The 17,273-nt window shown below is 38.2% G+C and overlaps 1 protein-coding gene across 1 annotated transcript in view; it reads right to left on the bottom strand.

Moving 5' to 3' along the window:
• Positions 1–1,600: 1,600 nt before the first annotated feature.
• The window catches only part of cspg4 (chondroitin sulfate proteoglycan 4), a 93,538-nt gene continuing 77,865 nt past the window's right edge, over positions 1,601–17,273 (bottom strand). Inside the window, exons 7-11 of the mRNA XM_023350891.1 lie at positions 11,085–11,283; positions 10,644–10,775; positions 9,158–9,318; positions 6,854–7,037; positions 1,601–6,196 (exon numbers count right to left, since the gene is read on the bottom strand). Of these exons, the coding sequence (XP_023206659.1) occupies positions 4,410–6,196; positions 6,854–7,037; positions 9,158–9,318; positions 10,644–10,775; positions 11,085–11,283 (2,463 nt within the window). The 3' untranslated portion in view covers positions 1,601–4,409. The remainder of the gene's footprint in view (positions 6,197–6,853; positions 7,038–9,157; positions 9,319–10,643; positions 10,776–11,084; positions 11,284–17,273) is intronic.

The raw sequence follows: 17,273 nt of genomic DNA on the forward strand, positions 1-17,273 counted from the left end.
TGTAAAATATTTGCTATTTATTATACTTTTGCTATTATAATTGGTTTAAAGGGGTGGTAATCGGTTTGATTATTTCACAATGTATTCATCTTTAATTTAATAATTTAATAACATCTATTAATTTCAAAATGTAATAGATGTGTTTCTGTTTCTTTTGAGGTTTTTCACCTATGTGGCTGGAAGGCTAAAACTATGGTGACCATCATACAAAAATAAAGATGGATCAGCTAAATTGAAGGCTCTTTGAGTGAAATCCAGTTAAGTTTCATAGTAGAGACTATCTCCCTTTCAAGTGGGGAATTGCACAGTAAACCAAACCTGACAAAACTTAACATTTGTCTCCTAACCTTTTAATATTTATAAAAAACTACATTTTAAGATCCTAGAAATTAAATAAGCGGAAGAAAATCTTACAAATTGGTTTAAGTTGTTTTGCTTCAGAAGCCTAGATCAGACGTTTACCGCATATACTTTCTCCCGATGGTTTTCTCAAGAGAAGTTAAATTCATGATAGTTTTCTTGGGATAATAACTTAATTTCTGGAAAACAAAAAACATTTCAAAAAAGTATATGCGGAAAACATCCGTTCTTGTTTTCCATATGTTGTGGATTCAAAAGGAGCTAGCTTTTCCTGGCAATATATATTTTTAATGAGGAATCTACTGTCTCGTATTTTCCCAGAACCACGCTTTTAAAAACTCCATATTGGCCCTTTAAACGTGAAGAAAAATGTGCTGCGTTTGCTTCATTTCTTAATATTTCATTTTCAGATAGTGAGTTACTTCCCAAGTATGACTTTAGCCTTACCTGTTTACATAATTATTTGACAAGAAAATCCACATTTCTGTTGCTGGTGAGAGCAAAACTGGAGCTGCGGGCGCCTTTCTTCATGCATCAAAAATGCTCCAGTTTCTGTTCGCTCGCTTTACTTTCGGGTTGTGGGTTCAGCAACTGTTTTGCTGACAGAAAGCAGTTGTGGCGCGTATTAAAACACAAGGAGACTTGTTGCGCACAAGCAATGCGCTGCTCAGAGACGGTGACCTAAGCAGACACATGTGGAGGCACAGCTGTGCCAAGCAGCTTATGAAACCTGCAGGACTAGTTCTTAAAGCGGGGCCGAAGGCAAGACCAGGCCAGAGACAGACGGGGAGAAAAAAAAGGAAAAAAAAAAAAAAAAGGTTGGGCGACATGCTTAAAGCAAAGGCCATTCAGTGGAAAGAATGATGGCTGGAAGTGAAGTTTAAATCATGACAAATTGAAACATTGCTCAAGTCTCCTCACTACCCCCCACCCAAGAGCTTTTTACACTGCACTGCCCCCTGCTGGTTCAAAAGATTAATGTCTGTGTTTCGAGGTTCTAAAACAAACTTGTACAAGGGGGTTTATTGGACTCTTTCAGTGTGGGAAATATTAAAATGCACTTCACCATGAATGCATTTACACGTGTGACCACAAAAGCAATAAGCCAAACTTGTCATATATATTTTCCTATCTGCGATCTGCAGCAGCAGGGCATTAAAAGAAAGAAAGGGTGTTGCTCTTGAGTTTTATGACGAACTAAAGCCACGAAGAAAAATAATGAGCACACAATTTGTTCCGTCAACATTTTTATTTCCATTAGCGCCTGTAACAGAATCAGAGACATACTGCAGTCCTGATGTTGCATTTGGTCCAGAAACGTTTTACTTAAAGGCGCCTGCAGAAGATGAAAAATAACAAAGCACATGAAAATATGAGCTGATGAATGGGGAGTGACCAACTTAATAAATAATAAATGCGAGGACATGGTGATGAAATGCTGCGGTGAATAAAAAAAAACAAAAAACAACATATGAGTGACGCATAAAAAGGATGGACTCGCAAACATATACATATATCAACGTTGAACAGGCAATTTTAATATAATTGTTCTCATAACATGTATACTCCGATATGGAAAACCTTATCATTTACTAGGAAACCAAAGACTTTATTTTTTTTAAACACAATATTTACACAAAAACCAGAGGGTGGAAATGGGATATCCTGAGGGAAGAAGCTTTGTTTTATGTTGAACATTATCACTCAAATACAACTTGTCTTAATGTTTTGAAGCTCTGTGCTGCATCTATAATTACTGCTGAAGACTATTAAAAACAACAAATCAAGGCTACTGTAAAGAAACAAAACATGACAAAATTACTGTTTGGCTTATGAAAAAGGCAATTCTGGTAATGGCTGTCAGGAAAAAATATATAGCAGCTCATTTTGCTCTAGTCTGTTCTAAATTAGAATGATTAACTTGGCACAACAGGTCAAAGTACCAAAACTTTAGCAGGAGAAAATTGTGATTTACAGTAGCAACCTTTTTTAAAAAAATCTTTAACACGCAATCAAAAAGAACTAAAGAATTTTTTAAACATTTATAAAATGAGCTTGTATATTCAACGAGGCTAAAATAAGGAATGTTTCTAATAAAAATAATTGCTTTTTGGTTTGTCATTAAAAGTTAACAAAACCCAACAAGCTCAGGATGTTTATGGTCAATTTCAGTTTTTGTGAAGTCTTTAATGGAGACGTGGAAACTGGAAACCTTTCAGTTTGGGATTAAATAGGTGTGTCAGCGTAAATATTACAGGACCAAAGTAATGTTTCTGTTCTGCTGCTCCAGTCCAATAAAGTTTTACAAGCTGTTTGGAAACACATAGCAACAATACAATCTGACAGATGTCGACATGACCGAGAGCTGGAGTGGATTAGATTTGTGCAATTTGACTTCAAGTGCTTCTTTTTAACTCCTGTCTGCTTCAAAGCATCTGTCGTGTGGTTACAATTGGAAAAGCATTAGCTTGGCATAAGATGTCAGGTACTAGCTATTGTTAGCTTAGCTTAGCATAAAAAATAACAAGGGAAAACCCTAAACTTTAGGTTTGAATGTCATGCAATGGTGTGTAGACATAGCTGTAAAAGTGGTATTCATCTTTTGGTTTCTAGACAGAAAGTGATATTATCTTTAGGCTGAATACATGAGATAGGACTTGGAACATAATGTTCTAGGATTGCGCTGGCAGCATGTTGGAGTAGCTCTGTTATTTAATTTATCTAATTTGGGATCAGTAAAGTATTTTGAATTGAATAATTGAGGTTAGATTTTCAAAAATGAAGCAAAAATAATGTACCTTATACTCCAAAGCTACGTTATGTGCTACACCTTACTAGTATTACGGTTTAAGTGTCTTTATTTTTCAGAACTGCTTTAATTCTTTTTGGTAAATATTCACTAAGGTAAGGTATTCAAAACATTCCTGAGATTTTGATTTGTCAGCTGCACATCCATAATCCATGACGCCAATGTTACACCACATCACTAAGGTGTTCTACTGGATCAAGAGCTTGTGACTGCGGATACGGTTAGAGTGCACTGATCTCAATGTCATGTTCAAACCTGTGTGAAAAGGTTTGTAGCTTCATGACATGGTGCACTGTCCTTCTGGAAGCAGCCTTCAGAAAATGGGTACACTGTGAATATAAATGGATGGAAATTTATTGGTTGGCACCAACATTTTGGTAGTTGGGGCACTTAAAGGATGACCAACTGGTACTAAGAGTTTCAAAGTGTGCCAAGAAAATATCCTTCACCATCATCTGCCAGAACCATTAAAATAAGGCAGATGAAAATGTGCCTTAATGTTGTTAAACCCCAATATGACCCGGTGGATGTTTCAGGTGAAATAGCAAGTTTTTCTGATTTCTTGTAGCTCAGTTTTGTTGAGTCGATTCTTCGCTGACAACAGGCTGCTGTGGGTTATTTGAGTTACAGTTGCTTTTCTATGAACTGTAACCTGTCATTTTTTTGCCAACACATCTTGTCCCTTAATAGTTTCTTGATTTTAGACCATTGTCTGTAAACTACAGAGACAGCTATGCTAATTTGCTTTTTATGTACCTGGAAAAAGTGGCCATTAAGTGATTCACTTATTTTTCACTTATGTTTCACGTAGTCATATTTTTTTGTTGATCAAGTATCCTGATTATCCAAAACGTAGTTTAAAAAACAACAATGAAATACGTACCTATCAGCATGACTAATGTTTGGCTATATGATATTTAATACAATAGTTGAGCACATCAAAAGTACTTTTTTTGCAAACACTTTGCATGTTCATGTCATGTCTGTGCCCTTTGACAGTGAGGAATGATACAATGGAAATAAATAGACATGGCATTAGCCCTCTGAATGTAAGAAATCACTTCCTTCTTTGCCAATACGTCTTCAGTGTTTTCATGCCTGAGAATTTGTCCACAGCTGTTCTGAGAGAAGTCAGTGGAAAAAATGCGTCAAAAGTGTGTTTTGTTTAAACTGCTGTAGGAAAATTTAAACACCAACATAAATGAAGTTCACCTCCTTCTATGTCCAAAATCAAAGTGTTTCAAACCCAGTATTGGTTCTTTTTCAAGGCCGGGTTCGTTGTCCGACAGTGCTGAAGCAACTCTGGATCCGCCCCTTTAGAGTCCACATTGGACATAGGAATGTTGTTGGCTGGGTCCGTTTTGCGAAAGGTTTCCGTTGTGGCCACCTCTCCGTTTTTGGGCTTTGAGGTCGCTGTCTGGACGTTGTGTTTTCCTGTCTTGTTTTTACGGATTAGATAATAGGCCAAGACGCCTGCCAGTAGTAAGAGTAGGAGGACAACTACAATGGGAATGAAGATGGACCAAAAATTCCCACGACGGGAAACGTGTGGTTTCCCGTGGGTACCAGAGTCAGGGGATGATGGGGTGACACTATCTCCTGGGGACCTGAATTTTTTATCAGGATTCTTTAGCAGAGTGGCAGGATAAACTGCAGAGGTGTTATAAGGGCTTGTCTGGAATGAAAGGACACATTCTGCTGGAGGGACTCCATGGGCTTTTAGCAGGAACCGAGCTTCATCCTGATTACCCTTCGCTTTTGATCTTGAGGCAGTATCTAATATTTCCATTGCTACCCGACCTTCATCCAGGTCCTTCTGGGTGAATGTCTGTATTGGCTGGCCAGCATCAGGATCCTTAAACTCTACAATACGAGCTCCTCTTGGCTGCTGGATGACTGTGAATGTGGGTGAGGCTCTTGTCTTGTTGGCTAGTGGAGATGCATCCAATAGCTTTCTGTCTAGCTGGACAAGTGAGCCTTGAGGTAATAAAGGATTTTGAGCAATTTTAGCCAGAGGCTGCACAGTGATGTTGAGGACAGAGGAGACATTGGCAGCCCGGCTACGGGCTGTAAATGAAACACTGTCTCGGGGTGAAGTGGACTTGACAAAACGGACACTGACTCTTCCTTCTTTGATCTGCTTCTGGGTGAAGGCAGATGTAGGCTGCCTGTCTACCATGACAGCCGCATATTTTGGAGTATTGGTGATTTTATAAAGGATGTCCTCCTCAACAGGACCACCTGTAGAGGCCCTCAGCATCTCCTCAGTCACAAGAGTCTGATCGTCTCCCTGTCGTACCTTGATCTCTGGGACTTGTTTGAGAAGCAGGGTGTGAGCTAAGACTCCTATGTGGAGTGTGTGCGGCTCTGTTTCATGCTCGCCATCTGATATAGTGAATTCCACAAATCCGCCTTTAAGGGTGCCGTCACTCTGGAAGGCCACCTCTACGCGATTGATCATTTCTTGAGTGAACTTAGAGAGAGGTTCTGACGTAACAGAGTTAAGGAGATAGCCATTACGAGGGGCTTTGGTCACCTTGAAGAGCACCTCATCTGGTGGATTGTCTTCATCTTGGGTGTTGAGATGCTTCTGGGTTAGTGAGATCTTGGAGCCTTGGAGAACTTCCAGAAGCATATCTGTAGTGACTAATTCAGGGGGGTTGGAACCACGTCGTTTGACTGAAATATGAAAGATCTCATCCAGGATTACGGACTCAGCAGGGGAGGCCCTACCACCACTTCTTAACTTCAGATAGGCCTTGAAAGCAAGGCTGTCAAAAGCAGCCCCCGAGTCATCGTGAAGATACTCCAACTTTCCCTGAGACACGTCTGATTGTGTGAAGTGCGGATCGTCACGGGGTAGATCCTCACCCCGTAGGGTGATACGACCATGATCAGGGAAGCGCTTTATTTCGAAAAGAACGTCCGCGTCCGTTTTCTTTTCTTCAGATAGACTTGCCAGAAGGTTGGAGGCATCAAAAATGGAATTGTCAATTGCTTTTCTCTGACCCTGCACAATTTCAAGCCCTGAGGGGAAAAACACAAGTAAAAATCTCAAAATATACAAATATTATATGTAAAAAATCCTCAACATTGGGGTCAGACGGTCTCCTATGTCTAACTGTGCAGCACTTTACAGTCTCGTGTCAGAATGTTTGCAGAGTCAGATGGAGCTTGTTATAGTGGCAGTAGCAAAAACAGGTTTGGTCAGTCCTCATAATGACTTTGGACTGTTCAGTTACAGTTAAAACAAGGAAATCTTTCTAAAATAAAGAATGAGCTACAGCCTTCAAACAGCATAATAGATCATGTAGGTAAGGACACTAGTTAGATTATAGCTAGATTTGGCAGTCTTTGAGAAGGATTGCTCAAAAGATTTTCTTACTTAAAAAAAAGGCATTTGAGAATAAATCTTAGTTTCAGACATAATTGATCAACTCTAATTTCAATCATGCTTAAACTACACAATATATCAAGTTTTTTCATCCATCCATTCATTTTCTTACACTCTTGTCACTAGTGGGATTGGAAGATGTGCTGGTGCCTATCTCCAGTGAGACATTTCGGGCAAGAAATGGGGTACACCCTGGACAGGTCACCAGTCCATCGCAGATCAAGTTTTTTTTTTTTTAGAGGTTAAATGTCCACGTTACTTCTACTGAAAAAAAAACCCTTTTATTTTACCTTTGTTCCTCCACATCTGAGAAGAAATGTTGCTATGAGCAGCATAGTAGGAGACTGTGATGGGCAGCGCGTGGCGGACGTCTGCAGACGTCTGGGGTGATACAGTGAACTCCATAGAGTCTCTCACTACCCAGAAAGGCTCGGTGGGCAGCTGGTGCTCATAGTAGACTGCTCCGGACTCCAACTGGGCATCAAGAGAAAAACAGAATAGCTAGTGTTGAGTTACATGTATTAATAGTCAATAGTCTTTTGTTAAAGGTTTTGTTGGCACTAGTTGCCTATATTTGATAGTGAATTGACAGGAAAGTGGGTAATAAGAGAAGGGCGAAGACATGCAGCAAAGGTCACTGGGCCGGGAATCGAACCTGTGATGGCCGCTCTCTTTTTGCTAATTTTGAGGTATTTATGGCATTTTCTGCAGCATTACAGCACAGCTTTCTGTGCTTTCTGTGTAATTTCACAACCTATTTGGTTGTGAAATTTGAACTTTTGTGTTGTCAAACCTGCTTCTAATCGACTACAATCAACTGAGGTAAAACCAAAATAGGCAGTCAGTTCTCATGTAAAATAAAATCTGCAAAGGGAGAGAATCTGATGCCATTATCACAATGTCAGGCTAAATCATGTCCTCTGCTGGCCAAGATGAGGAACCTACTTTATCCACATACTGACAGCTTTGGCACTTCATAATCATCACGGTGCAGTGAGTTAATACATATCCAAAAGACGAACCTTCATTAAAGCAAAAATATTCGTCAATTAACTGCAGGATGAAACAGGATTACTTGTACTTTTAAATTTATAAAAGACACACAATGTTTTGTCGCTACCAGCTATTTACAAATGCTTAATTTCAAAGGAGACGGATTATGTGGATTTTACTAAAGAGGGGATAGAAATTTTGTTTGGGAGAGAATATTTTTGATCATCTCAGCTAACAAAAATGTACACATTATTTGAATTAGAAGTAGCAGTTTGCTGCACCTGCATTTTATGCATCACTGTAGGATTATATTTTATAGGACTGGGAAACTCACAAAACTGACCTGACAAAAAAAACCCATTCTGACCTTGGAAAAGGCCTTTCACGGTTACATTGAACTGAAATATATAATTCTGCAGACTGTGCTCTTGAGAATATAAAAATTGCATTTTTATTAGCTGCTATTTTTTTAAACAGTTTGTCACACAAACATTGTTCTTTTCCTGCTCGCTAAAATTAAGTAGTCAAGTGAAGGCAACCTTGTCTCTTCCTCTGCTAGGAATATTTCAGTCCAGATCTTGAATGAAATCTCTCTTTAAACCCTTAAAAAATGTGTGAAGAAGTAATAATTCTTCTTCGTCGTAGGTAGTGATAGTATGCTACAAAAACGTCTGACAAAATCCTGCTATGTGCTGAGTCAATGCTAAGTTAAACTTTTAGATATATCAGTTGAATTACTAATATATCCTTAAGTAGTTTTAAAAATGCTCCAGATAGTGATCACCTGTGTTACTGATGTTTAATCCTGCCCTGTAATTGTTTGGCTGAGTGCCTATTACAGATACAGCTGCTTAGTGCATAAAAAAGCCTTTCATTTGAATAAAATACACACTCCTGTTCTTACTGTTTGTTTGGATGATATTCTATTTCTATTATATGTATGTATATATATGTAGATATTCTATCTACTGTTTAAATGTTAAGGTTCAAGATTAATGTTTGGATTGGTCCTAAGATTCCTCCCGCAGTCTTAGGAGGACTGCAGCAGATGTCACAGTTGGACACAGTGGTGTGCTGTCAGCCCGTCAGTTCCCGAAACCACACACAAAACCTTATAAAAGAGTGTTTATATTAGGGCCATTGAAGGTAGAAAAAATGACTAAATTAATGCCATAAAATGTGGAAATTTGGGGAATAATTTCAGAGGTTTTATAGAATAAACAACAACATTTCTGAGCTCTGAGGGAAAAATTCAGGAATTTTGATATTTATCTCAGAAAATTTCCAGGAAAAAACTTGGACATTTTTGAGAATCAAAAATGTTCACCTTTTAAAACTCAGAAAATTAAAAAAAAAATTTAAAGAAAATTTTTTAGTTTTTACAAATTGTTAGCCTTTCAAGCTCAGAAATTTCCATGTTTTTTTTTCAAGATTTCTGAGATCAGTCTAAGAATTTCTTGGCATAAATTTACTCTCCTTTTTCTATCTACAATGGCCCTAATACTGTATGTCATTGTATATCTCTTCGGACTGCGGGACGGTGAAAGGAAATTCTTCTTTAATCTCTTTTAAGAAACAATCTCAACATCACTCAAAGTTACCTGTGACTGTGAGAACAAGCTAGTTTCTACAAACTGGTTCTGCTCATTGGCCAGGATAAGCCTTCCCAAACGAGGCGCGCGGACGAGCAGGAAGCTCGCTTCATTCCCGTCCATGCTGGTTCCAACTTTAAGGTTAGCAGTCTTGATGACCTGTCGTGTTCCTGAAAAGACACACAAGAAAACGTCTGTGTGGAAAGTAGTCTCTTGTGCACCACAGCCTCCTTTCACCTGATAATCCATGGTTGAAAAATACTTCAATTGAATATTTCGATTATATCACTCAATTCAGCTAAAGCAAATGTGACAACGGATAAGATGCGTGGTACATAAAATAACAAGTAATTAATTACATAAATACAATCAAATAAAATCATTTTAATATAAGTAATTAAATAAGTTTATGTGTGTGAACTTTGAATTTCCAAAAGAAAAATAAAGTTTAAAATTTGTTTAAAAAAAATCCATAACTATTTAAGAGTAGTTACTTTAAAAGTAGCATCTAACTAAGTAAATGATGCTGATAATAGCCAAAGCAGCTCCTTGAAACCTGAATCTGTCCTAAAGAGCATTTAGTAAAATATTGAGCAAATTAAAGTGCATCACACTGCAATTACCACTTGTGTCCATTAAGTGGTGCTGTTTCACGAGACTTATTCCCAACACGTTTGGTGTCTGATGTCAGTGTCTGGCAGGACATTGCTTCCAAAAATATTTACTTATAGCTCTTTTCAGAACTTTTTCACATCATATCATATTTTAGTCACAACATTAAATATCGAGAAGCACAACATTAGTAAAAGCAAAAATATAGAGTAGCACATAGCAAATAAAAGTCTGAAAACAATCACTGCTCCCAATAAACTCCATGTTTACATCTATACTGGTGTTTGTGCAACTTTAAAGTTGTACAGCTTTTTATTGTCGCTAATTGTAAATAGTCTTCCCTTTAATGCTTAAAGAGACATTAACTTTTTGTACTTTTTAAAAAATTAAACAGTTCTGGGACACATTCTTCTGGACTGGGGTCATTTTTTTCTTTTCTTTTTTTTTTTTTAAAGAAAACCGTGAGAAGTAGAATATGAGGTTTGCCCCCCCACTCTACTCTAACACACCAATTCTCAGTAAAATATATAACATATTATGTGAGAAAATGTAAAAAAAATGCAGGGGATGCGGATATTTTTGCAAAGCACCTTAAAAGGAGCTTCTTGCGATGAAAGGGGCACCGCAAAAATCCACAACTTCACTGACTGGCACCTCTCTGGCCACCCCACCAAATTATCACGCTCACTAACCGAAGTAGCATTCATTCATTCAGCAAATTGCTCCTACTCATCCTCATCTCTTCCAACTACTTCCCTTTTATTCAGCCGTCACCCAAAACGTTCTGAATCCTTGGCTCTGCGTCATGCCCGCCTGCTCAGTCACGAAACCAAACATTCGTCACCTCGTCGCTGAAAATCTGGAAGCCTCCTGCTGTCCATACCTGGGAACACCATGAGTTCCTCCCCCGTTTCCAAGGTGATGGTGTGAGGCCTGGCCTTGATGACAAATCGATAGAGAGGAGACGTGTGCTCTCCATCTGTCACCGTGAAGCTGAACTCGCCGGATTCTTCACCTGCAGGAGGAGAGAGAAGTTTGGCTTTTTTTCTCTCTCTTTTAAACGTTACATTTGTTACGTCGTAAAAGCAGGATGTAATTAAAGGTTTGCTAGAGCTCTGTAACCTTGACGAGAAAAAACAAAAACATTTATATGTCACAGTAAAGTGTGGAAAAGTGATGATCAAGGGTTCACAGTGTATGCTAAAAGGTGCATCAATCTGTCCCAGGGACTTTGTGATGGCGCAGGTCCGCATGCATTCAAGCAAATTAAAGAGAGAACTGGGAGCACATGAAGTTCATTTAATAAAGAAAACTAGCCCCTAACCCTCGTGGGTGAAGATGATCTCCCCTCTGTTTAGTTGAGCCTGGGAGAAATTCTGAATGCTTTGCCCCGGCTCCTGTTTTAATGTCATCACCCCGTTGGTTGGCATTTCTACGTGGTAAACCAGCTCCTCCGCGGGGGTATCGGCGTCCTCTGTGCTCAGCACACTGGCAGTGATGGCGACTTGCTCGCCGGGAAGAACCTGGGAAATGTCAAAGAGAAGCGGAGTCATGCAGAGATGAATAAGACATCACAGATGATTTACTCAGGAGATCCGTGTACCTAGGCAGAAAGGTGACAGACAGGAGACCGTGAGGCTGCAAATCAGATCGTCATACTAATATTGATGTAAAAATCTGATTTAAAAACCTGGTCCATGTTACATGGTGGGACCCCTAGCAAAGTCTCGACATTACGACTTTATTCTCGAAATATTCTCATATTATTATGACGGCCTTCTGGTAATATTACGACTTTACTCTTGACTTTATTCTCAAAATATTATGACTTTATTCTCATTGTTGTGACTTTATTCTCACATTGTTTCAACTTTATTCTCATACAACTTTATTTTCGTGATTTTAAGATGTTTTTTATTTTTTTCTTAGGGTAGCCTTAATTACTGCGTTGTACTCTTGCTAGATAACGCAAAAGAAGAAATTCCCCGATGCTCCATAGGAATGTGATCTCTGATCCCGATAAAAATAATTAATACTCGTCGGAAGGCTAGCAATTTTGCCTTTTCCATGAATAAATCGTCAGTCACTACAATCATGTTTGATGGGGCAACGTTTTACAAAACCAAACATCAGAAATCAGCCCAGAATCTCTCATTGGTGCATATTTACGAGGGAAAAAAAGCAACAATAATTTTAAATACACAAACAAGAATGCAGCTCAGTCCGTAGCCGCCTCAACAGAAACAATTAAAAAGGTTAATTATGTTTCCACTGCAGAGCCCAGACGCTCCTGTTATCAGAAGACGGCGCAGTGTTGCAGGCTGAACGATTCTCCCAGGGTGGAGGGTCTGTAATGGACTTCTAATGGTTGGCTGGCTGAAAGGAGCATTAATTGAAAGAAATGGGCCAGATCCCGCGAAAGGCATTCTTAAATAGGCGGGATCAGTTGGGAGAGCGAGCTGAGGTTGCCCCGCAATAAGAGTTTTCTATCGTTCTATGAAGTCTCCTCTTTTGCCTTCAGACTCTGGAAAAAGTAGGAACCTTCTGGCAAAAAGCAGAAAAGATACCTCAGACGCTTTATCACTGCTGGTCACCGAGACTTAGCTGTACAACACCAATAAACAATTGTAACGAGTTGTCCAATATGTTCATTTATCTCTTTTTAATGAGTGGATATGCTGTACTGAACCTTTTAACGCTTAGAAACAAGATTACACAGAGACAGGGTTGGGTCGAACAAAAGGAAGTCAAACCCTGTATTTATACAAAGTCATATTTAGAAAATTACAATACATGCTCTGATGATGTCAGTTTGTCAGATTAAGAGTTGAAGATAAAAAAACCTTTAAGCAGGGATTAAAAAGACTTTTAATTAAACCCACGTTTTTTTGTTTTGTTTTTTTGGGGGGGAGTTTAATATAGTTTTCTAATCTTCCCATCAATCAGATATCTTTTTTTATGAGCTGGAAGAGGAAATATTATCATAATGTAAATAAAGACTTGAAAACGGTGTGTAATCTATATAGTATTGCTCCCTCAGTGAGCTGAGTTACTGAAATTATAGACTTTTAAATAACCTGCTATATAAATGCAACTTTTAAAAATATATATACAGTGATAGGTTTTGTAATATAGTTGTAATGTACCCAGGTTTTCACTAAAGTAAATGAAGTAAAAGAAGCGAGAATGCTAACATTAGCATTCTTTGGATCCGAGTACTTCAAGGGATAGCTTGTTTTTAAATTCACTTCAGCCGTAGTTTATTTCAGCCAAGTGCAAACTTCACTTTTAAGTTCATTCATAAAAACTGTGAGTTGGCACACAGTTTATATAGAGCTAATATAGAGCTAGATGCTCTATATTACTGCTGTTTGAGCTGAAGGCTAATATTAGCATGCTAACTAGCTAGCTAAATGTCTACGATGTGTTCCATCTGCTTTGCTATTAGAATTTCTAGAACTTTCGGGTCCAAAAAAAATAACAAAACGTAACAGTGAATTCAGAGGTTTTGCTTAAAGTGTCTTGGCAAAATGACTTCAAAATACAATATTGCTAAAACTGTTTATTTTGTTCCCCATTAAATCAATCCCACAGACAACTTTGTAACTTTTTCTACTGAAAGTCTTGTTACAATGTTTTGAATAGATAAGAAAATACATTAAATTGTTATTGACTTTTATTGCTACATTGTTGTCAGCTCGTATGGCTAACATTACTTAATTTTGACACTGAGAATGAGCAAATGCTAATAAATTTCCCGACTTGGCATTTTTATCACAGTGAATACTAAGAGAAGAAGCTAACTAATTCTTTCAGGGATATTGAATGCTTGCTTTCTATGGAAGCATTTAACTGCCAAAGGTAGGAGATAAATTCAGGAGCAGCATCTCATTAAAACGAGAACGTTTCTCATTATAACAAGATAGTTTGTTGCGATTTAGATCTCATTGAAAACAAAATATGTTCTCGTTTAAAAGAGAAAAGTCGTAACAGTAAAACAACCGCACCTCGTGGGATGTTTGAGTGTGGCCTAGAAGAAACAAAGTAAAACAAAAAACAAAGAGATTGAAGGAGTTTCTTGTGTAACAAAATGCTTCTGTAATGTCAAACGTTTTACAACAATATGTGTTTTTTGCAGTTCCATCTACTAATACACCTGTACTAAAGATGTGTACAGAAGCCTGAAAAATATGATTTTTATGGACTCTGGTAAGATTTAACTAAGTCCTCATCCAGCCTGCTTTGTCCCAGCAATAGTGGTTTTAAGCTCAAAGTTTTGCTTTGACTGTATATAAAGCCTAGTTTAGGCAATGAGTAAGTGTTTGTTATATCCATCTTTCTTTAATGGCACATTCTCTTGTATTTCTGATTTTGAATATTTTATTTGTGTCCCATGCAACAAAGTCATGGAGTTTTAATTGAAAGATTTCAGATGATCTGATCAACTTTCAAAATAAATTTAGACGTTAAGAAACGTCTCGGTTTCATTATATTATAATTATGAGCTTCAAAAAATACAAGTCTTACCAAGTACTTTTGGTCAATATTTTAGTGCAAGTACCTCTGTAACTTTTAAGCAAGGTATAGGAACTTGTTTTAAGTCAATAGTTTCTTAATTTTGATCAAATACATGGTCCACTGGTGGATTATTTTATGTATTTTAGCCTTATCGAGGACTGCTTGACTCTGTATGACAGCGTTGCTGGGCTACATCTCCATTCTTTCACTTTGTGAGTTTAATCTTTGCAGCCCAGACCAGTTGTCAAGCCACAGAAAGGTTTTCTTTTCCAAACCCCCTTTATGCCATCTCTGATACAGTATTTCATACTCAAATGTAACAAATGTGTTATGAAGTGTATAATTTAGTTGCCTTACAGTCCACTGCATAAAACATCCTGTTCAGTTTCACACTCCATCAAAGCTCCATCACGACGACACACTGCATCAACAGTTCAAAGCCGTGATCCATCATCACACACTCTGGGCTTTTTTCTTTCTTTTTTTTCTCTCTTTAACTGTGAGATTGTGTCTTTGTTCCGCTCTAATGACAACTTTCAAAACCGACCACGAGTTTAAAGACAAGTGCGCTTTGAGTGGAAGGGAAATCAACTGCCCCGTTGTTCAGTCCAAGAAAGGCTGCAGCTGTACTCGTTAACTTTTTCTGCATTGTTGCAGTGAATTACCACAATAATCAGAATTATGTTCAACAGCAACATTTAGATTTATAAGGGAGTAGTTTTATCTTTGCATTTGGACCATAGACACACAGAGATGTTCTTGAGCCAAAGTTCTTCCATCCTTTTTGCACTGACCTGTAAGTTTTTCTTAATGTTCTTGATATATAGCTGCCAATAAAAGTTATTAGCTCCCCAGCCTGCCGTAACACATGAGGGGATATTATTTATTAGGACCAACAGAGATGGATTTCTGAACCTCCGAGGTAGAGGTGAGTCAGCCTGTCTTGCTAGGGACCCCTGACGGAGTTTAAAGAGTTGAAATGTCTCAAACACTTACGTCATCCTGGGATCTGACCCACATGGCTACACGTGAGACTGATTTGAAACCGTTTCTAAGTGCCGTTAAAGGCCAGACCGTTGAAATTAATAGCTTTGAATATTCTGATTTGCCTATAACTTCCAAGGCAGAGAACGGATTTATGCTGTATGCACCAGAGATTTATTTTTTATTTATTTATTTTTTACATTTTTGTCACATTGCAACCAGATTTGCCCTCGTGTGACCAGTTTAGCATGTTTCTGGGTGGAAAACCAGATGTCTTACTGCTTTTTTAAAACACTGAGCTTCCTCTTGCCACTTTTCCATTGAGTGTGGACTTTTGGATGCAGTTGACTTATACATTGTTTTGATCATTAATTGAACAATGCAACTGTTTTGTAGCCTAACAATACTAACTCTTCTCTAAAACTTTCTCCCTTGTTTCTTTCTGCTGTGTTCCTTGATCTTCGTAATGCTGTTCTCTCAATAGCATTCTCTTTCTCTGACATAGTTTACCTATGTGACCTTCTCAAGACCATATTATATCTGTAGTACTTACTAATTAACATAATTACTAATTAACATCGGAGTTACAGGGGTTGAATATAAATGTGCACTATACCCTTTCAGATTGTTGTACGAAAAAATTTTGAAAAATACTTTTGCATCATGTTCCACTTCACAATTATTTACACACTAGTTTGTCTTAGTCTCTTACAAAACATCTCAATAAAATACACTGAAGATGTTTGACAGAATATGAAAAAAGTTAAGCGGGTGTCATTGCTTTTGCATGTTTCCATCAAGCTTTGAAGTGCTTGATGGATCCAGTAATCTAGTAATACCGCGCCATTGAGAGTCTTTATCTCCTGTTTTCTTCCTAAGTCCACAAATGCACAGCCTGGTAGTTATTTCTTATTTCCTAGGCCACAAAGACGGCAGGTAAATGGAGACTAACCCAAACAATCTGAGCCAATTCCACTCTTTGTGAGAAAGAGTGGAAATAGTTCTGTTTGCCTTCCAGCAGAACACCCACCATCTCTTGACGAGACAGCTGCTCAATGCACTCCTGTACTTTATCCGTCTGCTCAAAGAAATCTTCAAAAGAGAGAGAGATAGCTTCTTAAGTAACTCCAGATATGGTGCGGTATGCAGAGATGACTCAACTGATAATAGCACCCACCTGGCAAGTCTCTCAGCTTTACCAACCAGGAGAAAAATACCTATGTTACCATACCCAGACATCATTCATCCAAGTCTGCTTACGTAGTTGCTGCTGCTCATATGGCTTTAGGAAAAAGCTCCAGGCAATGTGGAATATGTAATACTAATGTGGAGAATTATGTGTTATAATCAATTTCCTAGAAAGTCATGAGCCTTAAAGAGGAAGAAGCTAATGCATTTCAAGAACCTTGACCAGGTGGGCCATCTATAGAGAATGTCTAGCAGATTCATATCTAGTAGAAGAAACAGCTTTTCTATACTGATGCAGCAGGAAGCAAGGTTGAGCAGCTCAAGTCAAGCCAATATGAGATCACCAGGAAGAATGATAGCGAAAAAAAAGTTTTATGGCTAACTTTAGATTCTTCAGTGCAATGAAGCAAAAAGAGTTCGAGATGATTTTTTGAAGGTTAAAACCAATATAAAGGACATTAGATACCAACAGGTTCTGATCGAGAGTCGGTTATTACAGCTAGAAACTAGTGATCAGGTGCAAAATCTGGGTGCAGTAATGAACTCTGACTTGAACCTTCAGAGTCACATAAAGACAGTTACAAAGTTGGCCTTCTATCACCCGAAGAACATTTCCAGAATTAAAGGACTGATGTCTCAGCAAGACCTAGAGACGCACTGATTACTGCAACAGTCTTCACAGGCCTTCCTAAAAAAAATCTATTAATTCTGATCCAGAACGATGCTGATTGCATTCTGACTTAAACCAGGAACGGAGCACATCACCCAAGTTCTAAAGTCCTTACATTTACTCCTGGTAGCTCAGAGAATATACTTTATAAAT

The sequence above is a fragment of the Xiphophorus maculatus genome, chromosome 2 (genome assembly GCF_002775205.1).
Source record: "Xiphophorus maculatus strain JP 163 A chromosome 2, X_maculatus-5.0-male, whole genome shotgun sequence".
Classification (NCBI taxonomy): Eukaryota; Metazoa; Chordata; class Actinopteri; order Cyprinodontiformes; family Poeciliidae; genus Xiphophorus; species Xiphophorus maculatus.